This window comes from Pseudophryne corroboree, chromosome 9 (assembly GCF_028390025.1).
Source record: "Pseudophryne corroboree isolate aPseCor3 chromosome 9, aPseCor3.hap2, whole genome shotgun sequence".
Lineage (NCBI taxonomy): Eukaryota > Metazoa > Chordata > Amphibia > Anura > Myobatrachidae > Pseudophryne > Pseudophryne corroboree.
The window spans coordinates 341391755-341404499 of NC_086452.1; the positions used below are offsets into that span (position 1 = coordinate 341391755).

A 12745-nucleotide genomic window follows, 5' to 3' on the forward strand; every position below is an offset into this window, starting at 1 on the left:
ATACCACATACCACAATGCCCGTGATATAGTATACCACACACCATAATGCCTGTGACACATTATGACACACACCGCAATGTCCGTGATACATTATGCTACACACCGTAATGCCCATTACACATTAAGTCCTACAGTAAGGCTTCTAATTACTTTTAAATTACCTGCTCGTTGCCAGGGGTTTCATGCACGGTGCCAGGGGTTTTCATGCTCAGGGTGTCATGCTCGTTGCCAGGGGTTTCATGCACTGGGTGTCATGCTCGTTGCCAGGGGTTTCATGCACTGGGTGTCATGCTCGTTGCCAGGGGGTAGTGCTTGTTGCTAGGGCTGTGCTCTCCCAGTGCAACATATGACCCCAGTGCCAGATATTCCCCCATAGTGCCAGGTACTCACATGCCCCCAGTGCCAAATACAGCCCCCTTCCCCCCATGTGCCAGGTACACATATACCCCCCCAGTGCCACATAAGCCCCCCTCCCCCTGTGCCACATATGCCCCCAGTGCCATGTAAGCCCTCCTCCCCCTGTGCCACATATGCCCCCAGTGCCACATAAGCCCCCCTCCCCCTGTGCCACATATGCCCCCAGTGCCACATAAGCCCCCCCTCCCCCTGTGCCGCATATGCCCCCAGTGCCACATAAGCCCCCCTCCCCCTGTGCCGCATATGCTCCCCCAGTGCCCCCCATGCTCCCCCAGTGTGCCCCCGCTCCCCCCCTGTTTTGTGTTGGAGGGACACGGAGGGCACAGCGCGCGCCTCTCCTGTGTCCCTCCGTCCTGCGTCTCCGGCGGGTCTGTTAAAGGAAGTGCCGGTTCGTGAGCCAATCAGAGCTCACGAACGGCACTTCCTTTATTAGACCCGCCGGAGACGCAGGACGGAGGGACACGGGAGAGGCGCGCGCTGTGCCCTCCGTGTCCCTCCTTACAGCAGCGGAGGGAAGGAGACCGCAGATTGACATGCGGACGGCTCGTCCGCATGTCAGTCTGCTAAATCAGTGGCGCCCCCGCAGCCCCTCGCTCCCAAGCCACCGCGAGGACTGCGGGGGCAGTAGTTACGCCACTGGGCAGATGTATTAACCTGGAGAAGGCATAAGGAAGTGATAAACCAGTGATATGTGCAAGGTGATAAACACACCAGCCAATCAGCTCCAATATGTAAATTAACAGTTAGGATCTGACTGGCTGCTGCCTTTATCACCTTGCACATATCACTGGTTTATCACTTCCTTATGCCTTCTCCAGGTTAATACATCTGCCCCTCTGTGCCTAGAGCAACCAGAAGCCTATATACTCAGTGGAGAACTGCACGGAGATATACAGGTGCTGGTCTACTACAAAACTACACAGAAAATACAAAACAATTGAGGTACACTTGTCCATGCTGAAAATTCCATAAAGAGAAGTGGTGCAGTCAGGACGCCATTAGTGGGGGAACTGCCGAGACTCCAGTCCCAGGCCTGGACCGCGAGAGGACCTTCATGGCAGCAGTGTGGATTGGAGTGCACCGCAGGCTGCCATAGAGGGACAGCTGCAGAATTTTTAATTTGGAGCTGGTCTTTAGCGAATCGGAGCTTGCGGATGGGCAGCAAATCAGGAGCGTCCACAGCAGCAGCTACTGATTGGCTGCCAGTTCGCTAGCTCTGATTGGCTCGTTCATACCTCGCAACTTTTTAGACGCTAAAGGGTCCAAAAGAAGTGGCGGGGCATCGACAGAAGGGGGCAGGGCCATGGCGCATGACCTCCGTTTTTGGGGGGCATGGCCAGTGCTCCCTGAGCAGCTGGGCAGCCGCCGTCTAACTCCCCGCACTGTTTAGATGCCATGCACATGCGCACGGCATCTAATTCAGTGATCACCGGCTACTTTGCTGAGCAGAGCAGCGGTGATCACAGGATCTCCCAACTGCACCCCACCAGCGGGACACTGCAGCCCACGGGTGGGACAGCGGGACAGTGTCCAAATTAGTAGAACTGTCCCGCTGGAATCGGAACAGTTGCGAGGTATGCTCGTGGTCTGCTCCAAATATGAAATACCGCCATAGCTGTCCCTCTATGGCTGCCTGCTCCGGACTCCTTCCCTGTGCTGCTGCTGTTGTGGTCCCGCCCCATCACGGTCATGCCTAGGGGCGCCACCTGATGTTCTGCAGGGGGGGCAGAAGGTGAGGGGGGTAGGGGCCCTGCCTATTCTCGCAGTCCGAGGACCCACAATTTCTGATGGCAGCCCTGGGTGCAGTGCAGTTATCCCTATGTACAGCCTGAAAACAATGCAGGACAGAAGTTAGGCAGATATGAAAACTAGAATTAGAAATGTAAAATTTACATAATGTATTAAAATTTAGAATTAAAAAATGATGGTGCATAAAGTAAGCTGTATCTTAATATAAAACTACACGTTAATATTAACCCACTTTACATCAATCTAACCACCTCACCTAGATAGTATACAATGTCTTACTATATTACAGAGAACTGGGAGGTTCCTGGTTCCCAGCAGTCAGCATCAGCAGATAATGTGATTGGAGCTTTGGGTAGGTGGTGGTCTGGGTAACTAGAAACCCCTGCTTCATGCATTTTTTAGAAATTTGTCCCACAGATGGCATATTATAAATAGTCTGCTGTGGTAGATGTGCAATATTTGACCTCCTATTATTTATCAACTTTTTTTAAATATTATATATAACTCTTGGTTTCAGCCAAACAAAGCATTTCCAAATGGATAATTTCCTGCTGGGTTATGTTTTGTTTTTTTATGTTCTGTCTCCGATAAATTGTGACTATCTTATTGAAGGACTGAGAAACATTCAGGTCAGTATAAATGACTATATATATATTTGGTTATCAATATTTGGATGAGATGTGCGTTTAAGAATATGAGCATAGTAGAATAGAAAACAGATGTGGACAGAACACAAGAGAGAGTGAGGGGTTAACACATTGCAAGAAGAAAACAAACAGGGTGGGTAACTTGTAAGGGGGAGCATAAACCAGAAGAAGTGAACACAGGGGATAGAAGAGCATTGGCACTGAGACAGGGCGATGGGAGGGAGCTCTGTGTGGAATGAATACCGGAAGAAAATAGATAAACAAAACATGGAAAGGAGAGCAGATAGCAAGGAGAGTTACATAGGGGTTGTCAGTACTAAATCTGCCCTGACTTAGAATATCTGTGACTTTACATCTATTGTGGAACTACTATAGCAGAACTATAAGTACATTATGTAATGATAGAAAAATTATGAAGTTTCATAACCGTGTAAGAGCCACAATTTGCCTGCCTCTTCCTTTCACATTTATTGCTTCTTATCTTTTAGAAATGTCCAGCAATCATTGATAGTTTGACACTGATGGTTGATGATTTTGCCATCGATGGCAGAGGTCTGATGGTTATCTACTATCGATAGCAAATGCAGTGATGGTTTTTTTTTATTGTCTTCTTAACTTATGCAGCGTGCAAAGCTCATAGCTCCGTCCCCCAGTGCATTACTCAGCCGCCGTACCCATCTTCATCGATGTTATAACACTGATGAAGAAGGGTGCAGCGGCTAAGTACTGTATATCCTTCCTTACTTTTGTCGCATGGGCGTGTTATGGGCATGTTGGTGAAAGAGGCTGCGTTCTCAGCCACAGCAGCCATGTTCAAATGGAGACACTGCACATGCCATAGGGCACTGTGCCGACCTGGCTGCGCCCTCCCCGGTGGGGGCAGCTGTAAAGTCGGTAACTATGGTGCACGCATTACATAAACATTTTCATGTTTCATTTACATAATACACATATGTACAATCAAAATACATTTCAGCATTCATTTTCCCCAATGTACCATGTTGGCACACTTCAAAGTATCGCACCTCTTCTGCTTAAGGAGGTCAAAACTGATGTGATTATTGCCCTGATCTGCTAATGATCGATTGCTTGGGGCAGTATTCGTATAGAGTATGCCGGCAACTGATAAGTAATGATTGGACGTTCAGACATGCCCGACTGAGATGTCTCAGTGCATGGCCACAATACGTGCTGCATGTCAGATAAAGTAAATATCTCCCTATTATAGGAAACTTATAACATTGTTTGGTTTTATATTTTATTTTTACATGTTTATTTGTGTAATGCTATCTATACCACAGTATTTTAATTAAAATTGTCATTAATACACTCTCCCAGCGCTCCCACTGCGCTTTTTTTAATTCCAAAGTAAATATCTGTCGGTCTGACAGGCTTTTTATCTGTTATCTTTTACTTCTTTAAAATTCACTTCACAACCTGGGCCTAATTTAGGGCCAAATTCCTGATTGTATGTAACTGCACAGCTGCAAGGCAGCAGCAGAGTCAGCCATAGGCATAGGCAAACTAGGCAATTGCCTAGGGCATTTGATATGTCTAGGGGCATCAGCAGCTTCTACTGATTAAAATGATATGTGGCATGCCTATATTCTGTGTGTAGCATTTCATATGCAGATACAGCCAGTCTCACACAGTACATAGGCATGCTGCATATCATTTTAATCAGCAGAAACTGCTTGTGCATCCTAGTCACATAGCAATGCAAATAAGATGCATTTTCATAAAAAGTGCCCGATGTTAGCATTGAGGGAAGATTTATGAGGACACATCTGTATCCAAGCAGAGGCAGAGGTGTTAGTGGCAGTGTGAGTGCTGTGTTAGTGGCAGTGTGAGTGCTGTGTGCATGTGAGTGGGTTGGTTGTGCAGTAGTGTTTGGAATATTTGTAAGGAGCATTATGTGTGTCATGTAAAAATGCATTAATAATGTGCAACATATGTGTAAGGGGCACTATGTGTTTTATTATGTGTATAAGGGCATTAATAATGTGCGGCATATGTGTAACAGGGTACTACTGTATGTCTGTCATTATGTGTATAGGGGCAATAATAATGTGCAGCAAATGTGTAGGGGCACTATGTGTGTCATTATGTGTATAAGGGCATTAATATTGTGAAGCATATGTGTAAGGGACATTATGTGTAAAAGGGCATTAATAAAGGTTGTCATAATGTGTAAGGCGCATTATGTTTATAAGGACATTAATAATGTGTCTCATATGTGTAAGGGACATTACTGTGCAGCATTATGTGTATAAGGTGCTCTACTATGTGGCGTTGCATATAGAAAGGGCACTACTGTGTCATCTAATGTGAATAAAGAGCAATAGGGTGTGGTGTCATGTGAATAAGGAGCAATTCAGTGTGATGTAATGTGAATAAGGGGCTCTACTGTGAGGAGTAATGTTTATAAGGTAAAGTGATACTACTGTGGGATGTAATATGAATTATGGACACTATCACATGTTCTAATGTGAATAAAGTTGCAGTAGTGTGTGGCGTAATTGGAATTGGGGTTACTATTGTGTGGCCATGCCCCTTGCCAGCAAAAACACACCCCTTTTTGGGCTGTGCGCCAAATGTGCGAACTGTTCCTATTTAAAATATAGGGGGTACAAATACCAAAATAAGGACTGCTATGGATGAGGGGTGATGGTGCTGGGAAAGAGATGCAAGGTCAGAGGCGGAACTAGCGGTGGTGCTAGGGGGCACCAGCCAAAATCTTGCCTAGGGCATCATATTGGTTAGGGCCGGCTCTGGGCAGCAGCAATGAGATTCTGTGTGTTAAAATCCAAATGCAGCAGGAGGCGCCTGTAGGAGGTAGACACCTCCTGATAGCATTAGCAAGATCTGAGTGTTGTATCTGTGGACGCAGCCTCGGATCACCATTGTTTCCATTGTGACCACTGGTCACGATTCGCGATGGTTTTAGGCAGCGGTTAGCCGAAGTTTACGCAGGCTGGCCGTCCAATCTGGATATCCGGGTCCAGTAAGTCTGCATCCGAAGACGCAGACCCTGGACGCGTCACACCTTCAAATTTGGGGCAAAGTGAGAGTGCCGCCCCCCTGCTCTGCCCCCAAATTGCGCAGCATGTCAATCATGCTGTGGCTGACAGAGGGCTGTAAGTGATATCAGAACGGGTCTTGCACCTGCGCAGACCCACAACCATCATGTCTGTACGCAAACCATCAGGCTTGCATACAAGTATGAATTAGGCCTTTAGTTCAGAGTTACTCAGATATAAGGTGCACTTTAGCAAAGCCATGTTATGTTGTGTGTTAGGGGAAGGGGCAGGTTTAAAATTTGTGGAGAGACATAGGAGTCTTCTCTATTTATTAATACATACAGAGTGATAGGTAACTTATTGCTGCAATAGCATGCCACCTATTGCCATAGTTTATTATTAAAGTCTCAGTGAGGCAGCTTATTAATACTTGGTAAGATTTTTCTCTGACGTCCTAAGTGGATGCTGGGGACTCCGTAAGGACCATGGGGATTAGCGGCTCCACAGGAGACAGGGCACAAAAAGTAAAAGCTTTAGGACTAGCTGGTGTGCACTGGCTCCTCCCCCTATGACCCTCCTCCAAGCCTCAGTTAGGTTTTTGTGCCCGGCCGAGAAGGGTGCAATCTAAGTGGCTCTCCTGAGCTGCTTAGAGTAAAAGTTAGACTTAGGTTTTTTTATTTTCAGTGAGTCCTGCTGGCAACAGGCTCACTGCATCGAGGGACTAAGGGGAGAAGAAGCGAACTCACCTGCGTGCAGAGTGGATTGGGCTTCTTGGCTACTGGACATTAGCTCCAGAGGGACGATCACAGGCCCAGCCATGGATGGGTCCCGGAGCCGCGCCGCCGGCCCCCTTACAGAGCCAGAAGAGTGAAGAGGTCCAGAAATCGGCGGCAGAAGACGTCCTGTCTTCAAGAAAGATAGCGCACAGCACTGCAGCTGTGCGCCATTGCTCTCAGCACACTTCACACTCCGGTCACTGAGGGTGCAGGGCGCTGGGGGGGGGGTGCCCTGAGACGCAATGTAAACACTATATATGGCTAAAAATACATCACATATAGCTCCTGGGCTATATGGATGTATTTAACCCCTGCCATTTTACCTCATAAAAAGCGGGAGAAAGGCCGCCGTGAAGGGGACGGAGCCTATCTCCTCAGCACACAAGCGCCATTTTCCCTCACAGCTCCGCTGGAAGGACGTCTCCCTGACTCTCCCCTGCAGTCCTGCACTACAGAAACAGGGTAAAAAAGAGAGGGGGGGGCACTAATTTGGCATATAAACATATATAGCAGCTATAAGGGAGAAACACTTACTTATAAGGTTGTCCCTATACATATATAGCGCTCTGGTGTGTGCTGGCAAACTCTCCCTCTGTCTCCCCAAAGGGCTAGTGGGGTCCTGTCCTCTATCAGAGCATTCCCTGTGTGTGTGCTGTGTGTCGGTACGCGTGTGTCGACATGTATGAGGAGGAAAGTGGTGTGGAGGCGGAGCAATTGCCTGTATTAGTGATGTCACCCCCTAGGGAGTCGACACCTGACTGGATGGTCCTATTTAAGGAATTACGTGATAGTGTCAGCACTTTACAAAAAACTGTTGACGACATGAGACAGCCGGCAAATCAGTTAGTGCCTGTCCAGGCGTCTCAAACACCGTCAGGGGCTATAAAGCGCCCATTACCTCAGTCGGTCGACACAGACACGGACACTGACTCCAGTGTCGACGGTGGAGAAACAAACGTATTTTCCAGTAGGGCCACACGTTACATGATCACGGCAATGAAGGAGGCTTTGCATATTTCTGATACTACAAGTACCACAAAAAAGGGTATTATGTGGGGTGTGAAAAAACTAACCGTAGTTTTTCCTGATTCAGATGAATTAAATGAAGTGTGTGATGATGCGTGGGTTTCCCCCGATAAAAAATTGCTGATATCTAAGAAATTATTGGCATTATACCCTTTCCCGCCAGAAGTTAGGGCGTGTTGGGAAACACCCCCTAGGGTGGATAAGGCACTCACACGCTTATCAAAACAAGTGGCGTTACCATCTCCGGATACGGCCGCCCTCAAGGAGCCAGCTGATCGGAAGCTGGAAAATGTCCTAAAAAGTATATACACACATACTGGTGTTATACTGCGACCAGCAATCGCCTCAGCCTGGATGTGCAGTGCTGGGGTGGCTTGGTCGGATTCCCTGACTGAAAATATTGATACCCTTGACAGGGACAGTATTTTATTGACTATAGAGCATTTAAAGGATGCATTTCTATATATGCGTGATGCACAGAGGGATATTTGCACTCTGGCATCAAGAGTAAGTGCGATGTCCATTTCTGCCAGAAGATGTTTATGGACACGACAGTGGTCAGGTGATGCGGATTCCAAACGGCACATGGAAGTATTGCCGTATAAATGGGAGGAGTTATTTGGGGTCGGTCTATCGGACCTGGTGGCCACGGCAACAGCTGGAAAATCCACCTTTTTACCCCGTCACCTCTCAGCAGAAAAAGACACCGTCTTTTCAGCCTCAGTCCTTTCGTCCCCATAAGGGCAAGCGGGCAAAAGGCCAGTCATATCTGCCCCGGGGTAGAGGAAAGGGAAAAAGACTGCAGCAGGCAGCCCCTTCCCAGGAACAGAAGCCCTCCACCGCTTCTGCCAAGTCCTCAGCATGACGCTGGGGCCTTACAAGCGGACTCAGGTGCAGTGGGGGGTCGTCTCAAGAGTTTCAGCGCGCAGTGGGCTCACTCGCAAGTGGACCCCTGGATCCTACAGGTAGTATCCCAGGGGTACAGATTGGAATTTGAGACGTCTCCCCCTCGCAGGTTCCTGAAGTCTGCTTTACCAACGTCTCCCTCCGACATGGAGGCAGTATTGGAAGCAATTCACAAGCTGTATTCCCAGCAGGTGATAATCAAAGTACCCCTCCTACAACAGGGAAAGGGGTATTATTCCACACTATTTGTGGTACCGAAGCCAGACGGCTCGGTGAGACCTATTTTAAATCTGAAATCTTTGAACACTTACATACAAAGGTTCAAATTCAAGATGGAGTCACTCAGAGCAATGATAGCGAACCTGGAAGAAGGGGACTATATGGTGTCCCTGGACATCAAGGATGCTTACCTCCATGTCCCAATTTGCCCTTCTCACCAAGGGTACCTCAGGTTCGTAGTACAGAACTGTCACTATCAGTTTCAGACGCTGCCGTTTGGATTGTCCACGGCACCCCGGGTCTTTACCAAGGTAATGGCCGAAATGATGATTCTTCTTCGAAGAAAAGGCGTCTTAATTATCCCTTACTTGGACGATCTCCTGATAAGGGCAAAGTCCAAGGAACAGTTGGAGGTCGGAGTAGCACTATCTCGGATACTGCTACAACAGCACGGGTGGATTCTAAATATTCCAAAATCGCAGCTGATCCCGACGACACGTCTGCTGTTCCTAGGGATGATTCTGGACACAGTCCAGAAAAAGGTGTTTCTCCCGAAGGAGAAAGCCAGGGAGTTATCCGAGCTAGTCAGGAACCTCCTAAAACCAGGAAAAGTGTCAGTGCATCATTGCACAAGGGTCCTGGGAAAAATGGTGGCTTCCTACGAAGCGATTCCATTCGGCAGATTTCACGCAAGAACTTTTCAGTGGGATCTGCTGGACAAATGGTCCGGATCGCATCTTCAGATGCATCAGCGGATAACCCTGTCTCCGAGGACAAGGGTGTCTCTTCTGTGGTGGCTGCAGAGTGCTCATCTACTAGAGGGCCGCAGATTCGGCATTCAGGACTGGGTCCTGGTGACCACGGATGCCAGCCTGAGGGGCTGGGGAGCAGTCACACAGGGAAGAAATTTCCAGGGAGTGTGGTCAAGTCTGGAGACTTCACTTCACATAAATATACTGGAGTTAAGGGTAATTTACAATGCTCTAAGCCTAGCAAGACCTCTGCTTCAAGGTCAACCGGTGCTGATCCAGTCGGACAACATCACGGCAGTCGCCCACGTAAACAGACAGGGCGGCACGAGAAGCAGGAGGGCAATGGCAGAAGCTGCAAGGATTCTTCGCTGGGCGGAAAATCATGTGATAGCACTGTCAGCAGTGTTCATTCCGGGAGTGGACAACTGGGAAGCAGATTTCCTCAGCAGGCACGACCTCCACCCGGGAGAGTGGGGACTTCATCCGGAAGTCTTCCATATGATTGTGAACCGTTGGGAAAGACCAAAGGTGGACATGATGGCGTCCCGCCTCAACAAAAAACTGGACAGGTATTGCGCCAGGTCAAGGGACCCTCAGGCAATAGCTGTGGACGCTCTGGTAACACCGTGGGTGTACCAGTCAGTGTATGTGTTCCCTCCTCTGCCTCTCATACCCAAGGTACTGAGAATTATAAGACGGAGAGGAGTAAGAACTATACTTGTGGCTCCGGACTTGGTACCCGGAACTTCAGGAGATGCTCACAGAGGACCCATGGCCTCTGCCGCTAAGAAGGGACTTGCTTCAGCAAGGACCCTGTCTGTTCCAAGACTTACCGCGGCTGCGTTTGACGGCATGGCGGTTGAACGCCGGATTCTAAGGGAAAAAGGCATTCCGGAAGAGGTCATCCCTACCCTGGTCAAAGCCAGGAAGGAGGTGACCGCACAACATTATCACCGCATTTGGCGAAAATATGTTGTGTGGTGTGAGGCCAGGAAGGCCCCCACGGAGGAATTTCAACTCGGTCGATTCCTGCATTTCCTGCAAACAGGAGTGTCTATGGGCCTCAAATTGGGGTCCATTAAGGTTGAAATTTCGGCCCTGTCGATTTTCTTCCAGAAAGAATTGGCTTCAGTTCCTGAAGTCCAGACGTTCGTCAAGGGAGTACTGCATATACAACCCCCTTTTGTGCCTCCAGTGGCACCGTGGGATCTCAACGTAGTTCTGGGATTCCTCAAATCACATTGGTTTGAACCGCTCAAATCTGTGGATTTAAAATATCTCACATGGAAAGTGACCATGCTGTTGGCCCTGGCCTCAGCCAGGCGAGTGTCAGAATTGGCGGCTTTGTCTCACAAAAGCCCATATCTGATTTTCCATTCGGACAGGGCAGAACTGCGGACTCGTCCCCAGTTTCTTCCTAAGGTGGTGTCAGCGTTTCACCTGAACCAACCTATTGTGGTGCCTGCGGCTACTAGGGACTTGGAGGACTCCAAGTTGCTAGACGTTGTCAGGGCCCTGAAAATATATGTTTCCAGGACGGCTGGAGTCAGGAAAACTGACTCGCTGTTTATCCTGTATGCACCCAACAAGCTGGGTGCTCCTGCTTCTAAGCAGACGATTGCTCGTTGGATTTGTAGTACAATTCAGCTTGCACATTCTGTGGCAGGCCTGCCACAGCCAAAATCTGTAAATGCCCATTCCACAAGGAAGGTGGGCTCATCTTGGGCGGCTGCCCGAGGGGTCTCGGCTTTACAACTTTGCCGAGCTGCTACTTGGTCAAGGGCAAACACGTTTGCAAAATTCTACAAATTTGATACCCTGGCTGAGGAGGACCTGGAGTTCTCTCATTCGGTGCTGCAGAGTCATCCGCACTCTCCCGCCCGTTTGGGAGCTCTGGTATAATCCCCATGGTCTTTACGGAGTCCCCAGCATCCACTTAGGACGTCAGAGAAAATAAGAATTTACTTACCGATAATTCTATTTCTCGTAGTCCGTAGTGGATGCTGGGCGCCCATCCCAAGTGCGGATTGTCTGCAATACTTGTACATAGTTATTGTTACAAAAATCGGGTTATTATTGTTGTGAGCCATCTTTTCAGAGGCTCCTCTGTTATCATGCTGTTAACTGGGTTCAGATCACAAGTTGTACAGTGTGATTGGTGTGGCTGGTATGAGTCTTACCCGGGATTCAAAATCCTTCCTTATTGTGTACGCTCGTCCGGGCACAGTATCCTAACTGAGGCTTGGAGGAGGGTCATAGGGGGAGGAGCCAGTGCACACCAGCTAGTCCTAAAGCTTTTACTTTTTGTGCCCTGTCTCCTGCGGAGCCGCTAATCCCCATGGTCCTTACGGAGTCCCCAGCATCCACTACGGACTACGAGAAATAGAATTATCGGTAAGTAAATTCTTATTATCTGAACAATTTAACATTTTCCCAAAATAAAACCCATGCAGTTCTGGTTGCAATTATGGCTTCCCCATGCCAGCCTAATGGGATCTGCACATACATAAGGATTGATATGTGTTACCGGCAGACGGGATGCCGGCTGTCAGTATACCAACAGCGGCATCCCATCTGTTGGAATCTCTGCAGCGAGTCACCTCGTGGGCTCAATGCACTCGCCACGCTTTAGGCCCTGTGGCTCGCTTCGCTTGCCACAGGTTATATTCCCACTCAGTTGGCGGCATGGATCCACCAACCAAGTGGGAATAATCTACAGTTGTCGGGATTCCGGCTTCAGTCTCCTGAACGCTGGGATCCCGACAGCCGGTATTTTAACTGTATCTCCATACAAGACCTGATTAGCCAGCCAGAGCTGCACACATGACCTGGTTAGCCAACCAGCGCTGCACAGTGAAACGGAAAGCCTAGATTGGGATTCCATTTCCACTACATAAAAAGCATCATATTCAAAATTTAAAAATTGTAGAAAATACAAATATAAAAAGACTGGGTTGCCATGGGGACGCTTTCCTGATGCTTTACTCTGTAGTACTATGCACTTCCGGTCATGTGACCAGTAGATGTGTTCCAAATACAGGAAGTATGGCGCAGTGGAACGCAAACCGCGTTTCTGTGCTGTCTGAGTATATTACTGTGAGTGTTTACACATTGATTTTAATATAATTGTGATGTATGTCTATATATGTTGTCTTCTTATGATAAGTGTTGTTTGTGCTGATATATTCAGCGCTTTTGTATATACTTTTCTCTGACGTCCTAGTGGATGCTG

The 12745-nt window shown here is 48.2% G+C and overlaps 1 protein-coding gene across 2 annotated transcripts in view; it reads left to right on the forward strand.

The window, feature by feature from the left end:
* The window catches only part of LOC134958186 (inter-alpha-trypsin inhibitor heavy chain H3-like), a 449083-nt gene that overhangs the window by 14908 nt on the left and 421430 nt on the right, over positions 1-12745 (forward strand). Inside the window, exon 1 of one of the 2 annotated variants that reach the window (XM_063940617.1) lies at positions 2557-2796. The exons of the other annotated variant lie outside the window; for it this stretch is intronic. Within the exon in view, the coding sequence (XP_063796687.1) occupies positions 2704-2796 (93 nt within the window). The 5' untranslated portion in view covers positions 2557-2703. Of the gene's footprint in view, positions 1-2556; positions 2797-12745 lie in introns of those variants that run through there. 2 annotated transcript variants of the gene reach the window in all.